Here is a 17146-nt window from a genome sequence, read left to right on the forward strand (position 1 = left end):
GAGCCGGGGAGCGCTGGCCTGGGGCAGGGCTGCTGCCAGCCGCCTGCTCGGCAGCCCCCGCCGGCCCGCTGCGGGGGGGCACCCGCCCGGCACACACATCCCCCCGCTGCCCAGCCGGGACACCCCCCCACGCACAGACAGGGGGTGTGCACACAGACTGCACCCACGGAGCGTGCTGGCTCACGCCTGGCACTGCCACACGGCCTCGGGGATGTGCTGCTGGTGTCATGCATGTTCCCTGGTCTCTGACCCCGCACATGTGCCCTGGTGGTCCAGCCTGCGCCATGCCCGTGGCCCTGCAGGTGGATGGAGGATGCAGGGCTCCATGGGACGATGTGCATAGGACAAAGCAAGGCCAGGACAACAGCCAGGGCAATGCCATCTCGGCCTGCATGTCCTCCTCCCTTCATCCTTGCCTAGCCATGGTGCTCCCCTGACGGGTGCCAGACCAGCTTTGCTCTGGCTGCTCAACCCACTAGGCACACCATGGCCAATGTCGCTGGGTCACCACCGGCCTGGCCCTGGCAGATCCCGCAGCCAGGGCAGTGGAGGCAGGAGGGGAGGGGGGGGCTGCCCCCCAGGAGCCAGCAGGTGCCGTCAGAGACACAGTCTCTGCAGACGTGGCATTTATCTGTAAATCCACAGCACTGACATGGTGCAGATGAAGCCTCCGTGCTAGCGGGGTTGTCACAGGGGTTATCCTGCTGCCTACGGATGGGTTTACACTGATAAGATTTATTGTCACCCTGGCTGAGGTGCTGCCAGTGCCTCACTGCCTGCTGCTCTTGCAAGGCAGTGCTGCCTGCCTGGGGGTGCCGTGCGAGCCGCGAGCAGCACCTTGTTGGGTGGCCACTGGCAAAGCGGGTCCCTGGATGGGAGAAGAGCTGGGCACGACCCTCTGCTCCCCGCTGCCAGGGCTGATGGGTCCCCTGCCCACCTGGCTCAGGGTGCCTCGCCCAGCCTCTTGTCATTGCAGAGGGATGCTGGTCCCCGAGCCAGGCTGAGCGGAGCACACATCTGTGCTGCCAGTGATTTGCTGATGGTGCTGGCAGCGCAGCTCCTGTCACAGCTCGGTGGCTTCGCAGCTCTCCGGTTCAGTGCAGGGCAGCCGGGACTCATGGGGCTGCTGGGGCAGCTGTGTGTGGAGCCACCACAGGCAGGATGGCCTGGGCAGGGAGCCGGGGAGGGGGAAGCCCCCAAGCTGTAGCCTGACCCCAGCACCACATGGGAGCTGGCAGGGCAGCTATGGGAACCAGGGCCTTGTGCATCCCCTACCCCAGGGCAACATGGGGTTGGCAGGAATACCCCAAAAAGGGGAATTTGTCTCCAGGGCACCCTGCTCTGCCCTGGTCCCTGATCCACACCCTGCTGCCTGCCCCCCCTACTGCCACACTCCAGGGCACTGATTTCCCTGAGGGCAGCGGGAATTGTCCTGACCCACCTGGTGCAGCCAGGCAGGGACTGAACCAGGCTAAATCCCTGAGCTGCAGGAGGGGGAGCCACCTGCCAGTATCCCCCCCTGTCCCCAAAGTCATCACATAAGCCCTGCACAGCTCCCCCACCACCCTGCTCCATCCCAGCTCCTGCATTTTCCTCTTCTCCACCCTTCCAGCTGCTGACCCCCTGACGATGCTGGGGGCTTTGCTCTCTCCGACAACATGGATTTGACCCTAGCATGTCAAAATTGAAGGAAAGAACATGCAAACAAACAGCTCAAGCCTCAGCTGCAGCCTCATCCCCAGGGCCAGCTCAGGGGCCTGGGGGGGGGCAGTTGGGGTGATAGTGTAACCCACCAGCACATTGGGAGCCCGAGCAAAGTGGGGTGATCACAGCCCAGTGGGAAAGGGCTCGTTAATAGCTGAGCCCTTTTAGTAGAGATTAGGGAGCTGTGTGGCTTTGATCTTTGATTGCCAATTTGCATCTTGAAGGCGCTGGGACCTCATCCAGCCTCAGCACAACCCTTTGTGGTTATCTCGTGGCTAATGGATTTGTTCTTAATGCTGGAGCGTGCAGGCTAAAGGCTGATTAAACCCTCTCTGCGGCGCTAAATCAATGGAACAAACATGATAGGGGTTGGCTTTCCCCAGCCTGCACGCTCCTGGGCGGAGGGACTGATCAACAGAGACCCTGCGCTGGCAGAGGCTCCCTCCTTGGGGTTGCCGGGCCAGGGAGGAGGTGCAGGCACCGGTCGGCAGGGACACCCTGCAGCCCCTATCCCTGTATCCTCATCCTCCACTTGCCATGCAGGTGGCATTGGGCTGGGGAGTCTTAGGACTCCCAGGGTGTTTGTCCCTGCCCTTGTGCTGATCCTTGATGTCTGCAGGAGCTCCCCAGTCCCACCCCGGATCCTCCTGGATCTCAGGGCTTGCTGTGGGAGCAGGGACATGTCCTGGCAGCAACGGGATGACACAATCTGCCCCTGCAGCTGGGGGACTCCTTCCCCCTCCTCATGTCTCCTTTGCTCCCACAAACTGGGGAGCAGCACTGGCAGCTCCCACCTCCTCTATCCTTCAGACTGTCTCCCCTTCCCCCTACTGGGAGCCAGCACCACATTCTCAGGACAGTGTGCTGCCTGCAGCAGCCCATACATCACATGCTGTGAGCAGGAGTATCTGTACACACTGCCATAATGCCCATGGTCTCCGCTGTATGCCCAGCTTCAGAAAAATGCAATTCCCACTGCATCTGCAGGCGGCATTAGCAGAGGGGACAAACTGCACACTGCCCACAGATGCCCCAGGAACAACCGGCCCCCCCATCCTACCCACTGCCTAGGCTGGGGGCCTGGGGATGGGAGCTGAGCACCTTGAGACGGGCAGGATTAAGGTTTTTTGGACTAGGAGCTGTGGGGAGGAGGACTGTGTAGCTGCAAGTCGGGAGGAGACTGGCTGAGAGCATTTTGCACCCTTTTCTTTCTGCAGGGCTCATAGCATCGCCCCAGATGCTGCCAGGCAGAGCTGCCTACAAGTCTGGTGGCATTTGAGTGACAGGACCCCCGAGCTGTGCTGGAGGATGAGACACGAGCTGCAACACAGTGAAGCTCTGGCCAGTGCCTAGCTGGGAACCAGTCCGTGGGGAGAAGGCGCTGGGAGCAGCCCCACCGGCCCCAGGCTCTGCCCACACCAGGCTTGGACCTGGTGAGCAGCGGCTGCTGCAGAGGCAGCCGGGCTGCTGCACGGCACGGAGCCAGCGGGATATCACACGCCGAGATTCCCATCTGCAAACCTCACTATTGAATCATCTTCCCTCCGCCAATATTTGCCGAGTGTGGCAGATAAAGTGGCTACAAAAGTCATCAGTGCCGGCATTTCAATCTGCCCAGGCTGGTGGCAGAGGGGCAGCCAGGCAGGCTGCCAGCCCCCTGGGGTGGCAGGGTACTCACAGCTCAGCCCCCCCCGAGCCCCCTGCTCCCAGCTCCCTGTGCCCTGCCTGCAGCAGTGCGAGAAGAACCAGGGCTCCTCCACACTGCTGTGCAGCATCTCTGCCTGCCTGGGATGGATGCTGCTGCCATGGCACCACTGCCCCCACCACCCTGGCCCACGCATCACCACAGCCCCTCCTCCTCCTGCCCTCACCCCCACCTCTGCACCAGGACAGCCATCTCCCCCTGGTCAGCACCTCCCCTGCAACCCTCAATGCCAGCACCAACCTCCCCTCTCCAGCCCTGCCCTGCCTGTACCACGCAGCCCCCTCTCTCCCTTGCTCCATGCTGCCTGTGCAGTCTCTGCAGCAGTCCCCGAGCAGGCGAGGCAGGGCATGATGCCGAGATACAGCTCCTGGAGGAGAAGCCCAGAGTGTTATCAGCCTGGGGAGTTAATTAAGGTCATGTCAGGCGATAAGGAAACAGGATGTCAGAGCGGCAGCATTGCAGGGGGGTCAAAGTCTGAAAAACTCCGTATGAAAAGCAACTCCACCTAGATGCGACCAGCCAGGCACTTGGGGACGGAGCGGCTGTCATAATCGCACACATAGGGACTCCAAGGACAGCACCAGACACCTGGTGGGTCCAGTGACCCACATCCAGTACAAGATGAGCTGGGGATGGGCAGGGGGCCCGGCTGTGATATGCCAGGAAGAGCTGGCTGAGCAGCTGTAGTTATCTGCTCCTGTCCCCGCGTAGGAGCACCACTGCCAGTACGACCAGCGCCATGTCGGCAGGGCAGGAATCGCTGTGAACCTCTGCCCGTAATTAGCACATGTAATTGCAGACACTCTTTGATTATCAGGGCCTCAGAGCCAGGCACACCAGGCTGCTTGACAGCACTTGCACTGCTCCTACCTTGGACTGTTCATCTCCCTGCTTGGTCACGGCTGCACTCCCCTGGGCCAGGCTGGGCCATGGGGCTGGGTGAGCAGGGCTGGCCTGGCATGACACAGCATGGTGTGCAGCAGGGCAGTGGGAGCAGGCTGGGGACAGGGGTACAGGCATAGCAGATGTGCAAACCCATCTCTCCTGCGCGAGCAGCCGTGGCATCCAACACCCTGCCTCGCTGGGCGGGAGCTGAGCTGTCTGGACATAATTAATACTTGAATCAATCTTGGCTGGATTTGCATAGTGCCCTAGGTCCCGTGCTGCCTGGTAAGGCAGGCTGCTCCGTGCCCTTCCCAGGAGCAGCAGCAGCAGATGCCAGGCCAGCCCTACCTGGATCCGTGGGGGTCACAGCCTCCGCGTGGCCCTGACTTGCCCCCATGTGCACCCCATCCCTCCTCATCCCACCCACACACACACATTGAGGACACTTGCAGGCCCCCACCCTGCCCTGCTCCAACCACTGGAGCATTGAAGACAGATGGAGATGCTTTCCCCTGTGGCACGGTCCCTCCCTCCCTCCTCAGACTGCAAAGAAATTGCGGGGACGGCAGCTCAGGAGTGAAGGGCACAGCAGGGTTTGGAGGGCAAAGGGGGGTGGCCAAGCTGCAAACATCCCTTTGCAGCTGGGAGGCACGGCTGTACCCACCTCTGCATGCCCAGGATGGGGTATGATGCCCATGGGCAGCATCCCCAACTGGTGCCTGCTCTCCTGGGGCACCCAGCTCCCTCCTGCCCCTGCCCTGCTCCCCTGGCCCTAGTAAGCATCCTCCGCCCATGCCTGGAGGGGTTGCCCAGGCTGAGCCCTGGCCCGGGAAGAAGAAAAGCCAGGGCAGGAAAGAGCCTGGGGTGGGGGCAGGAACAGCAGGGTGCAGGCAGGGACTTGGGTGCCACCTACAGACCTTGCTTTGCCACACTGTGGGTGCAGGTGGACAGTACGGGGACGTACAGGGTGCCACTGCCCCCTGGGGATGACAGACTGGTGAGATATCCCCGTGCAACGGAGCGCAGTGCCTGGCCATGGCCCGTGACACAGCTGACAGCTGTGCCTGGCCCCATGAAACCGTGGGGACAGCAATGCTCCAGGCACAGCTGGATACAGGAGGAGACACTGGCATGACTCCTGCCCCCAAGGCTGCCCGACAGCCACTGTCAACAATGTGCCTCACCTGTGCGCGACCACAGCACCCAGCGCACATGCATCACCCACAGCATCTGCAGCACCCGCAGCACCTGCCACCCAGTCCCCCCAGGGCACGGTGGCCACGGCCATTAACTGTGCCTGTGACCGGGGCAGGGGGGGCACGGCCTGATTGCAGCTGCCCAGATGAGTGCGGCCGGCTCAATCAGAGCCACACGCAGCCCTCCAGCACGCCAGGCACCGGGAATTAAACTACTAATGAGCTGCTCGCTGGAGGGCTGGCAGTTAGGGATTAATCAGGGGCTCTGCTCTGACGAGGTGTGTGCCTCCACTCCCCTCCCGCTCTGCACATCCCCGGGGCTGGCGGCTGGCAGCGGGCCAGTGGGTCCCCCCGGCCCCTGCTCCCTGCCTGACCAGCCACTGTGGGCAGGGGTCAGCCCAGCTCTGCAGCCCAGCTGAGCTCACCAACACACAGAGGGGTCCCCAGCCCCCATGCCACTGGGACACAGCACCTGCAGGTCCTCCCAGCCTCTGGCTTTCCTCCTCCCCCCTTCCTCCTGTGCTTGCCTTCTCGGTGCTGCAGTCAAAGGGAACCTTTTGTTCTGCTGGAAGAAAACCTGTTGAGTCCAGCTGAGCTTACCTGGCTCTTAATAGCCATTCAGGTGCAAAATGCTCTCTGGCTTGCATCGGCACCTGGAGAGGGGCATGGCGAGCTGGGGGTGCCTCTGCCAAGGGGCCCTCCCCACCTGTGCAAGTAGCGACGTCTCCCAGGGACAGGGCAGGCAGACGTGGGAGCCCTGAGCCCCAGCAAGTCAGGGTGCAGGTCCAGCCCCCCACCCCCAAGTCCGGGGGCATGGTGCCATGTGCCCTGGCTCAGCGGTGGGGCCGTCCTCACCTCCCGCTTGCTGCCAGCACAGCGATGCAGCTGTGCGCAGATGGAGCCAGCAGCACCCTGCCTGTAACCACTGCTGGTGCAGCACACCGGGCCACGGCTCAGAGCACAGAGGGAAGGTTTTGCAGCGTAAGCAGGGGACAGCCACCCACAGAATCGTGCAGGGAGCTGCAGGGAAGCTGCTCAAGCATGAGCCTGACTCTGCTCCCGTGCTGCGAAGCCCTGGCTGGCTTTCCTCCTCTTCACAGCTGTTGTTGCGGAGTTAGGATGTGGCAGAGGTGTCGGCACCTTCCTGCCCTCACACCCTCGCTGTGCAGCCCCTGCAAGGGAGCATGCCCTGGGGACAAGCTTGCCACCTCCCTGGCTGTGTGTCCTGTTGTGTTGGGGCAGCATCTGGGAGAAAAGGCCAGCGACCAGCAAGGAGCAGGTTAGAAAGATGCATGTTCTCCCCTATTGCACAATTAATCATGAGAAGTTTTTCCTCCTTTCGTGCATGAAACAAAATTTGGCAGGGCGCTCTGACCACAGGGACTTGCTGCTTGCTCTCCAGTAAAAACCCAGCCACATCTGGCAAAGAAATAACCTCAGAGCATCCCTGTGTGCGCAGGCGGGGAAAGACAATGCTGGGCCAGGAAGGAAAATCCAATGGAGCTTGGTCTGCAGCCCCCCATGCAGTGAGCACCTTCAGCTGCCGGTGTTTGCCCCCCTCCCCAGACCCCAGGACGCACATGGCCATGTTGCTCTGCCAGCACCATCGTCCCTGCCTGCAGGCCCTGTTAGTCTGGTTCTGGACGTATAAATGCCCAGGCAGGGGCATCTCCCCCCGCCAACTGCCTGGGTGCTGGCAGCAGTCCCTGCATCCCTTGCCTGGGCTCTCCTTCTGCCCATGGCTGCCTTCCTCTGCTTGCTCCAGCTCCCAGCCTAGCTGGAGCCTCAGCCTGTCCTTTCCCGGAGCAAGCCCAAGCCTCACCAGCAGCGTTCCAGCTATTTGTTATTGGAAAAAGGGGGAAACACAGTTTTCAACAATTATTGTTTTTTCCACCTGACTGGCTGCAAACTTGTTAATTTTTTTCTTTAATGTGTGAACAGTGTCGACGGCAGCTGCATGTAAAATGACTTGACGCCCTATCTGCGGGTCCCTGGCTGGCTTTCAGTGCTCGCACCGCAAACATTGCCTTCTATAAATAAAGGCCTATATCTCATCAATGGCAGAACAGCAGAGCTTTATATAGTCGTCTTACATAAAACCGTCTCTCTTTATGGGCTTCAAACCATTTGCGTCACTTAGTGCAGCTCCGTAAACCTCCTGCTCCAGCCGCTCCCCCGTGAAGGGAGACCCGGCACAGCTGCCCTGGTGCCCCGCGCTGCCAGCAGGGAGTCCGGGGTCCCCGCTCCGCCGGGGACTGCCCTCCCACCCCCCCGCAGAGCCAGGTGGCAGCTGTGTCCTCATCCCCCCGCACTGCCACCTTGGCACATGCCTGCCTCCAGCCTGCCCAGCCTTGGCACCGAGTGCTGGCACAGTAGCCGGCACTGCCAGGCACCCCAGCGCCTGGGGACAGCCACCCACGGGCCAGCGCCACACACCCTGCCCTTGTAACCCTCCCTGTCCCGGCCACGGGTCCTGGGGCAGCTCCGGCTGGGATGCTGGCAGGTGCTGCTCTGCCCTCCATCACTCGGGAATCGGGAGGGCACAGGGTGACTGCCAGGCTGGGGGGCAGGCTGGCTCCCCAAAGCTCAGGCTCTGACATGCAGGGTACATGAGCCCGGCCAGTGGCTTTCCAACCCGCTGCCCAGCAAGCGGGCAGAATGCCAGGGGCTGCCCCCACGGCCATGGGGCACAGGTCCCAGCCCCAGCCCATGCTCGGGCTCCTGTGGTCCCTGGAGCCTCCAGCTCCATATGGCAGAGCCTGTCCCCTCCGGCTGGCCGCAGGCGCCTGCCTGCATGCACCGATGGGTCCCAGGGGTGCCGGGGACTCCTGCCGTGCCTGCAGCGATGCCTGCCTGCAGGGAGGCAGCTGGCACCCCGGCTGGCAGCATAGGAGCTGGGGAGACAGAGCTGCAGACACCAATGATGACAAGCCTCCATTTACTCCTGTGCCACCCCAGCCGCTGCCCCAGGTGGGCAGATGGCCGAAGGCGGCAGGACACAGGGAGCCAACAGCACCGTGGCACCGGCACCCGCAGTGCACTCTGCCCCGTGGCTGCCTCCAGCACTGCCTGGCTGTGGGACCCCTACCACAGGTGACACTGGCACCAAGGATGGGGTCAGAGAAATGGCCTGCCAGCCACAGTGCCACGTGGCATCCAACCACTGTGCTGACACAGGGTACCTGCACCCCAGCTAGCCCTGCCCGATGCCCAGAGCCCCCATGCCCAGCCAGCCACACTGCACCCCATGACCCCCTCCAGCCATTCATCCTGCACCCCATCATCCCCACTGCCCCGTGGCCCCACAGTCTTGCCGCCTCACACACCAGCAAGCACCCACTCCTGGTGCCAAGCTCCCATGGGTGCCCTGGCCCCATCCCTCTTGCAGCCAGCCAAAGTGCCCATCCCACTCTGCAGCCAGCAGCACTGGGGGAGCACTGCCCCACAGACACCCTACAGGTGCTCCGGCCCCAGGAACAGCAGTGTCCCCAATCCACCCAGCTTGGCACCTGGGACCAGCCTCATGGCACGTCCCACATCCCCAGGGAGCCACACCAGGCGCGGGCGTCCTGGCCGCTGGCTCCCCCCTGTATCGGAGACAGGCTTATTAAGTGTGTGATATTAAATTACCCAGATAAGAGCGTAAGAGCTTTTAAAGTCAATTCATTAAATATAATTATGAAGAGAGCTTTTTTATGCTCACGGTGATCTGATCTCAATCAGGGAGACAGTGGGAAAGCCGCTGGCTCCTCCAGCATCTCCGCTCCCCCGCCGTGTCGCCTCCGCGCCCCCCTGCTCCCCCGGCCTCAGCCCCCTCCCGTGGGGAGTCAGCACCCACAGCCATGGTCCTCACCATCCACCCCGCTACCGCAGCACCCCCTCCCCAGTGTCACTGCTGGTGCCACCCACTTAGATGGAGGTAGCATGGGGATCTGCCCAGCAAAGGGGTGGGAGAGGGAAGGTGATGGGGGTGAGATGCAAGAGCCAGCAAGGTTGGGGAGGAGGGCGTCAGGGTATGGACATGCTCAGGGGCAAGAGCCAGGGATGTGGGGAGATGAGTACAGGCTCTTCACAGCCCTGGGTCCCCCTCCCCACAGGATCTGACCCCCTCCCTTTCTCTTGCAGAGCAGACTCCTTAGGGACCTAATGATGCATCCCTACTCCCCAGGCAGGAGCAGTGTGCACTTTGGTCCCCTCCCACATTCATTAATGGCTCTTTGCAACCAATTAATACCTGCCAGCCAGGCGGAGGCTGCCCTGATCTATGGCTGGACCCCTCAATGTGCAGCCCAGGTGGCCCCACACCAGCCCTTCAAAATGGGACCCCCCCTCTCACACCATGCACCACCAGCTGCAGCCTGTGCTGCAGCTGCCCATGGGGCTGAGCCCATCTTTCCTGGGGGAAGCCAGGGTGGAGCAGGGATCCCAAAGACACTTTGGGAGCCCCATGCCCCTCACACTTTCTCAGTCATCCAAAAGACAGATAGATTTCCAAGAGACCTGGTGTCTCCTTGCCGTGGTGTTCTGAGACTCACCATAGCGAGGGGCTTTGTGGTGACACCCCTAGGTGCAGCCAACCCCTTGTTGTCCCACCATGGTACCCTAAATCCTCATTACTCCTATATCCACCCACATGCTGCCACATTCTGGACATTGCGAGATGAGGAACAGCAGCCCAGCTGGCTGGGAGCAAGGTGGGCTCCTGGCTGGGGTCCCTGCAAAAGGTTCCAGTGGGGGCTGGTGGGCGCAGCTACATGCTGCTGGGAGCTGCTGGACTGACATTTATTTTTAGACGTGAATTGTATAAATTAGCATTTCTCAGTGGATTAAGCAGCAGGAATTGTGTAAAATTAAATGGCAACGAATTGCATTAAAGTCCCCCGTTTTCTGGCACAAGCAGTGCCTTGAGCCATGCCTGGGCAGCTCATGTGTAACAGCATTGGAGTTGCTGCCACCGCCACTCCAAACAGGAGTGTGACCAGCCTGCACTACCTGGGACACAGACCTGGGGATGCACAAGCACAGTGGCCAGGTTGTGAGGATGGGGAATTACAAGTCCCTGGGGAGGTCTTTCAGGTGCCGGGCTAGGGCTGCAGGACATGGATCCGGTGAGCGGAATGCGGTGACCCAGATGGGCACAGCTGGGCTCAGCCAAGCAGCTCACAGGCATGGTATCAGCAAGGGATGCTCCAGGCTCTCCTGGGCACTGACACCACCAGCCTCAGCCCAGCCAGTCTCTGCCATGCACGGCAGGACACCCACCACAGCCACAGCCATGCCACCCTCCAGCAGGGGTGAATCTGTATTGGGACCTGTATGGCACTGCCTGGCCTAGGGCCCCTCTGTGCCCCAGCCTCAGCAGGTCCTGCAGTGCCTGCAGCCCAGTGAGCAGCCGAGGGGCCCTGGTGAGCCCCCTGTGCCCCTGGGCACACTCAGCCCTGCGCAGGAGGAGAGGGGAAACAGGGCGCATGAATGCCAGGCACTGAGCAGGCATCAGGTGGGGCAGGGCAGGTGAAGAGTAATGAGTCTAGCTCTTTTACCCAGTGTAAAAATAGGATGAAAATGTGACATTTATTAAGTACGGTTCTGGCGGAAAGGTCAAAAAGAGTCCCCGCATCGGGACTGGCGCGGGTCGAAGCAGGGATGGCAGCAGAGCCTTTCTGGGAGGAGGCAGGGGTGACGGCCTGCTGTCCCCTGCCTACATACCCCAGCCAGAATCTCTCGGGGTGCACGTGGTGTGCAGCTGAGAATGCTCCCTGTCGCTCAGCACAGGGGCTCCCCACTCTGGGGTCTGCATGAGATGCCAGGGAGACCCCCCATACCAACCCTGTCCCGCGCAGGCAGGAGGCCCTGCCTGGAGAACCGGGGCCAGTGCCAGCTCCAAGAGGCGCTGCCAGCTCTCAGCAACCTCCCCGCTCCCCCCCCCCAACCTCTAGCCCTGGCAGAACTGGCTTTGGCAGCCACACATCTGAAACAAAAGGCTTTTGACAGGGGACGCGGTTTTGAGAAAGGCACCGGGCTCCTGCCTGGCCATGAGCGGAGCCTCCTGCCGCAGCCACTGCCGGTGAGCAGGCGGGATGTTGCTGCCAGCCGGGGGGGACCACCTCCACATGCTTCCTCCCTCATCCCCCAGACCCCTGAATACTCCAGCTGCCTGTTCCCCATCCCCAAAGCACTACTGACAGGGCTCTCCCCACAATGCCCACTGAGTTGGCCAGCACCGGCCTGGGGCTGTGGCCATAGCAGGGTGCCAGACATAGGCGTGAAGATGGGTGCGAGCCACCTGCGGCAGCTGAGCCTCAGCCCCGTGGGGACACTTCCCAACCTCCCGCTTAATGGCACGTAAAAAGCGCTATTGATTTCCCACACCGGCGCCGCACGCTTTTGCACCCTCGGCATCGCAGCTGCGCTCACCCAGGCAGAAGGGCTCTGCACCCGCCACCCTCGCCAAGGCATCAGGCACAGGGCAGCAGCAGGGGCAGCCCAGCCCCGCACCTCCCAGCAGAGCAGGGATCGGGGGGCTGCAGAGCATAGCACGGCACGGCTCGGGGGGCGGTGGAAGAGGCTTCGTCAGGGCTCCGACATGGACCTCCCGCAGCCGACACAGGGGGCACATTTGTCAGCAGGGTTGCAGGGGAACCTTGCTGCGACTCAGGGCTGTCCCTGCCGCCTGGGGAGATTTACAGCCCAGCCGGGCTTTATTACACGGAAGATGCTTACGCTGGGTTTTTTCCCCCCATAGTTTCTTAATTTGCTATCCCATAAAGAATGTGGATTTGTGACGTTAAATAGGGGAAGATCATTTACCACTCGCAGCTCTTACTTAAAGGATCCGCACAAGTTATTTATTGTGTGAGCACACAGGCTGCAAGCGGCAGCACACGGGGACACTCTCCAGCCTTGGTGTTGTTCCTGCTCCCAAACAGGCAGCAAGCTGGCCACAGCCCCACGGCTTGGCCACCCTCATGCTCTAAAACTCCAGCCTCTGGATGAAGTCCACCTCATGCCCAGAGGGAAAGTGCCCAGCACTCCTGCAAGCAGGCGGCAGGAAAAGCTCCTTCCTTTCTCCGGCATCCCTAGGAACATGACCTCTGCTCCAGGGGCTGCTCACCAGAGCTGAGCACCCTGGGACTCCAGGCCATTTGCCCCACTGGGATGTGCTGCAGTCTGGGAGCCCTCCATCACTGCTGGGACATGCTGTGACTCACATATCCGCCCGATATCCACCCACTGCAGCGGGGGTACAAAAGCTTTCCGAACATAAAAGCACACTTTAAGACCCACAACTGGGACCAATGAAGCCTGGAGCTCTCCACCGCATGTTTGCTGGGTGCAGGGCAGCCTAGGTGCCCCTGAGTCAGGGCCACAGCTGGGAGGCACGGGAGCACCCAAGCCCACACATCACAGCTGGGACTCACCCTGCCTGCCAAGCAGCTCGTGCTGCATTTCAGTCATTCTCAGGCAGCACAAGGGACCGATTCGGCTCAGGGAACGGGAGTAGGAGGCTCCAGCTGCAAACAGTGTGATGTCTCCACAAGTCCCACTGCTTCCTGGCAAGGCTCTGGGACATGGTATGCGTCAGAGAGAGGTCACATCTTCCCCCATCCCTCCCCATGCTCATGCCCTGCAGCGTCTCCTGTCCCAGGTTCATCCCTTTGCTCCAGGCAAGCCAGAGGTGATAGGGACACCCCTTTCTCCTGACAGCCCCTGATGCCACAAAGGCCAGGCTGGAGGGCTAAGTTGAGGGGGGGGAGGCTGTGGGAGCCCAGGGCCCCCCTTCCTTGTGCCACAGTCCAGGGGTCAGCTGGCGCTGACCACCCTCATGCCTGGAACCTGCTCCAGTGCAAGGTGCTGGCACACCAGAGCCTGTCTGCCTGGGCATCCCCAGGGCAGACACGCAAGCAGGAGGTAGGCAGGCCCGCTGGTCCTGCACAGCCACCCACTGAGAAACTGGGTCCCAGTGACTGTCCTGGCAGTCACCCTCTGCTGCCACACAGCATGGCGCATACCACAGACCATGTCCACGCTGCAGGAAGCTTGTACCCAGCTCCATCCGCCTGAGCTCTGCCCTGCCAGCCTTACAGCACAGCTCAGCACAAGCCAAATCCCACTGCCATGCCATGCCGCTGCCTGGCGCAAGGATGGACTGGCTGCCTCCCCCCCAAGCGAAAGCTGTGCAGGATCCCCCAAGAGGACCCCGGGGCTGGAGCTAGCGTGGCTGAGCTGTGTGCAGGACTGTCCAGCACCACAGCTCCCTGCTCCCAGCCCTGCTGAACTGCACTTCTCCCCGGCAAACTCAGGCAGCTGGCACAGAGCAGGCACAGAGCCCAGCAAAACCCCGGGAGGAATGGGACTGCCCCCCCGACGCCCCCTGCTCCTTCCCACTCCGCTGCAGTGCCTCATGCCACCCCCCACCCCCCCGCACAGGGCAGCCCTCCCGGAGTGGCACTTTCCCAAGGGACAGCATCACCCGGCACAGCAAGCAGGCATTGTACTGATGGGCATGAAGTGAAACAGGACATGCTGCATCAGCCATTTCCAGCCCCACGAAGGCTCCTCTCCCCCCGCAGCATCCCGCACAGCCTGTGGCATCGCATCCCCCTCCCCGGCATGGAGCAGGCTCTGGCTGGCAGCACTGCTCCCGGGAGCGCATCAAGCCAGCCGAGCAGTAGCCCCTGGCAGCTGTAGGAGAGAGGCGGCTCATTTCCAGAGTCATTATGGTCTGAAAAGGGTCCCATCAGGTATTCCGCCCGTTCAGCACATTTATTTTCCCAAACCACAGCAGGGATTTGTGATTCCAGCCTCAATATTAGCAAGAGCTGCATGCTGGCGGCACCCGGGCCAGGAGCTCGCTGCCTGGGCAGGCGGGTGCTGCCGGGAGGAGGCCCTGCTGGCAAGTCCTGGGCAGCGAGTTGGTAGCCCCAGGCAGCCCCCCACTTGCCCAGCTGCAGCCATGCCTCCGGAGCAGAGCCACTCGGCATACGTGTGTGTGTGCCCAATGCATGTGCGATGTTGGCAACCTCCAGACTGATAGGCATCCCAGCATCAACCCCCCCAAATGCGGGAAGGCTCCCCTGTGTGCAAAGGTGTCTCTGCCCGTACCCCTCCACCACCAGATGCTCTCGCTGTGCAAAGCACCCTGCAACAGAGCACTTCAACCTAGAGAGAAGCACAGGCTGGAGCAGGGCTGCACACCACAGCTTTCTCCCTGCCCACAGCACACCCACCCAGGGGACCACTGAGCCCCGCTGTCCCCCTGCCATGGCTCCTGCCTGCGAGCCCCTCCGGCACAGACCTGCCGGCAGCCTGGTCCTGTGGTACAGAGCCCTGCCGAGAGCTCCCACGGAGGATTCTCTCTCTCTCCATGTGAAACTTGGAGGGAAACTCAAACAGAGAAAGATGCAAACTTCAGCAGCTGGAGCGAGCCAGGGAGCCCTGCCCCAGCAAGGCACAGCCAGGTGGGTGCCCCCTGCACCAGTAGGGGACCCCAGGGAAACTGAGCCAGGTGTGCACTCACCACAGTGAAATCATGGGATGAGCAGTTCTCGCCGCTGAAGTTGCAGCTCTTGAGCATGTCATCGAGCTGGTGGCCAGTGCGGTTGACGATGTCGGCCATGTCGGGGTCAGGGTAGAGCAGGTCCGTGGCCTTGTGGCCGTCCCGGTCCTTGGGGGGCAGCCCAGTCATGTTGGCCAAGTGGAAGATGTCAGCGTCGGTGAGCGCCGAGTGGCGGTAGCGGTTGATGTTGCAGATGGTGATGGCAGGGAAGACCATCTCGCGGATGGCCTCCTCGTCCAGGGCCATGACGTGGGGGTGCTCCAGGTAGAGCAGCGCTGACTTGGCCGCCTGGTAGAGGAAGAAGGCAAGCGAGGCCAGGAAGGCGAATGCCCAGAGGGTCTGGCGCACGCCCAGCCGCCCTGACCGGCAGATGTGTCCCAGGCCGTGCAGCGTGCTGGCGCTGGCAAAGGTGGCCAGGTCCCGGGAGCGGGGCCGGGCAGGCTCCTCGATCAGGCTCTCCTTATCCCCTTCTTCTTTCTCCTTCTGCTTCTCATCCTCTTCAGCAAATTTGATTTTACATACGATCTCAATCGGCATCTGCCCCGTGCAGCCGGCGTGCCCAGCCAGCGAGCTGCCCCCCGGCACGGGCACCGGCGGAAAGCCCGGCCAGGCGCTGGGAGGGGGCTCGGGTCCCCCCCAAGCCCCAGCACGGCGCCAGGAGGGCCGAGCCGTCTCGGGAGGGAAGCGCAGCCCCTCTCAGCAGCTCCGAGCCGCCGCTTCCCTCTTGTCTCACTAGTCGATCGTCTCCTTGTGCCTTCGCTTATCAGCACAAATACAGCTGTCAAAAACCCCTCTCTCTCCTCGCCCTCGCTCTGTCTCTCTGCCTCTCTCCTTCGCTCCTCTCTGGTTAAGACCCCAGCAGATACAGGCAGCATTTAGGCATCATGTGCTAATAAAATCCAGGGAATACTTAATAATTCAAGACATGTCAACATTATTTCATCGTCAAATAAAGAGCGAGCGGCAGAGAAAAGAGGCAGTGTGAAGGGCCCGGCGCCTCCGGGGCAGGGAGCCGCGCTGCGCCCTCTCCCCAGCCCCGGCTCCGAAGTGCTGCCGGAGCCACTTGTTTGAATGGCTCGGGAGCTGCCGGAGCCGTGCCGAGCCGTGCCGTGCCGTGCCGTGCCGTGCCGTGCCGTGCCGTGCCGAGCCGAGCCGAGCCGAGCCGAGCCGAGCCGAGCCGAGCGGAACCCAGCTGTGCCGTCCGAGCGGAACCGAGCCGTGCCCTGCCGAGCCGCGTCGCTCCGTGCGATGCCGAGCCGCGCCGCGCCGCGCCGCGCGACGCCGAGCCGTGCCGAGCCGTGCTGTGCCGTGCCGTGCCGAGGCGGGCGGGGCACGGAGCCTGCCCCCCGCCGCCGCCGCCGCGCTCGCCGCCTCGCCCCGCCGTGCCCCGCCGGCCCGTGTGCCCCGGGGCAGAGCGCGGCTCGGCTCGGCGCGGCGCGGCTCGGCGGGGGCGGGCAGCCTGCGGGCAGCTCGCCCAGCGGCCCCCTCCTGCTCGCCCGCCTGCGGACTCCTCCTGCCTCGGCGGCTCCCTGGCCGTTAACCGCCTCCCTGCCACGGCCCGCCGCGCCCCAAGTCGGCGAGCGCCCAGCACCGTCGGTCCCGGTCCCGGCCCCGGCCCCGGCTCCGCCAAGACCCGGCCGACAAGCCGCCGCCGGAGCGGGGCCGCAGACGTGGCGCCGGGGTTGCAGCTCCCCTCGCTCCCCACCACGCCCCCGGTGCCCCTTGGTGCCCCGGAGTCGGGAGGGCGGCAGCACCGCCACCCACCCCGCGTCCGCCACCCCCTTCCCCGCGGCGCCGGCTGCGCGCCCGGGCTGGGCTCCCCCGGCCTCATTTCTGCCCCCCACCCCGCTCTGCTGCACGCTGGGCTACGCGTGTCCCCAGGGCAGCGCAGGAGAAGCCGGGGTCTCTGCAGGCAGAGAGCCGCTCTGTGAGATAGACTGAGCCAGGGTGACCCCCAGCCGCTCCTGCCCTGCTGAGCCCCTGCCCCTCCTCGGGTCTGTCCCCGCTCCCCCCACGGCGCACTCGCCCCCCCCCCGCGCACAGACCCCACGCAGGACCCAGGTCCCGTGGCAGCCCTGCCCCGCACGCAGAGACTGCGTC

The 17146-nt window shown here is 62.8% G+C and overlaps 1 protein-coding gene across 2 annotated transcripts in view; it reads right to left on the reverse strand.

Annotated features, from left to right (window-relative positions):
* The window catches only part of ASIC4 (acid sensing ion channel subunit family member 4), a 65195-nt gene that overhangs the window by 13693 nt on the left and 34356 nt on the right, over positions 1 to 17146 (reverse strand). Inside the window, exon 1 of one of the 2 annotated variants that reach the window (XM_055718186.1) lies at positions 15008 to 16706. The exons of the other annotated variant lie outside the window; for it this stretch is intronic. Within the exon in view, the coding sequence (XP_055574161.1) occupies positions 15008 to 15583 (576 nt within the window). The 5' untranslated portion in view covers positions 15584 to 16706. Of the gene's footprint in view, positions 1 to 15007; positions 16707 to 17146 lie in introns of those variants that run through there. 2 annotated transcript variants of the gene reach the window in all.

Source organism: Falco cherrug, chromosome 8, assembly GCF_023634085.1.
Source record: "Falco cherrug isolate bFalChe1 chromosome 8, bFalChe1.pri, whole genome shotgun sequence".
Lineage (NCBI taxonomy): Eukaryota > Metazoa > Chordata > Aves > Falconiformes > Falconidae > Falco > Falco cherrug.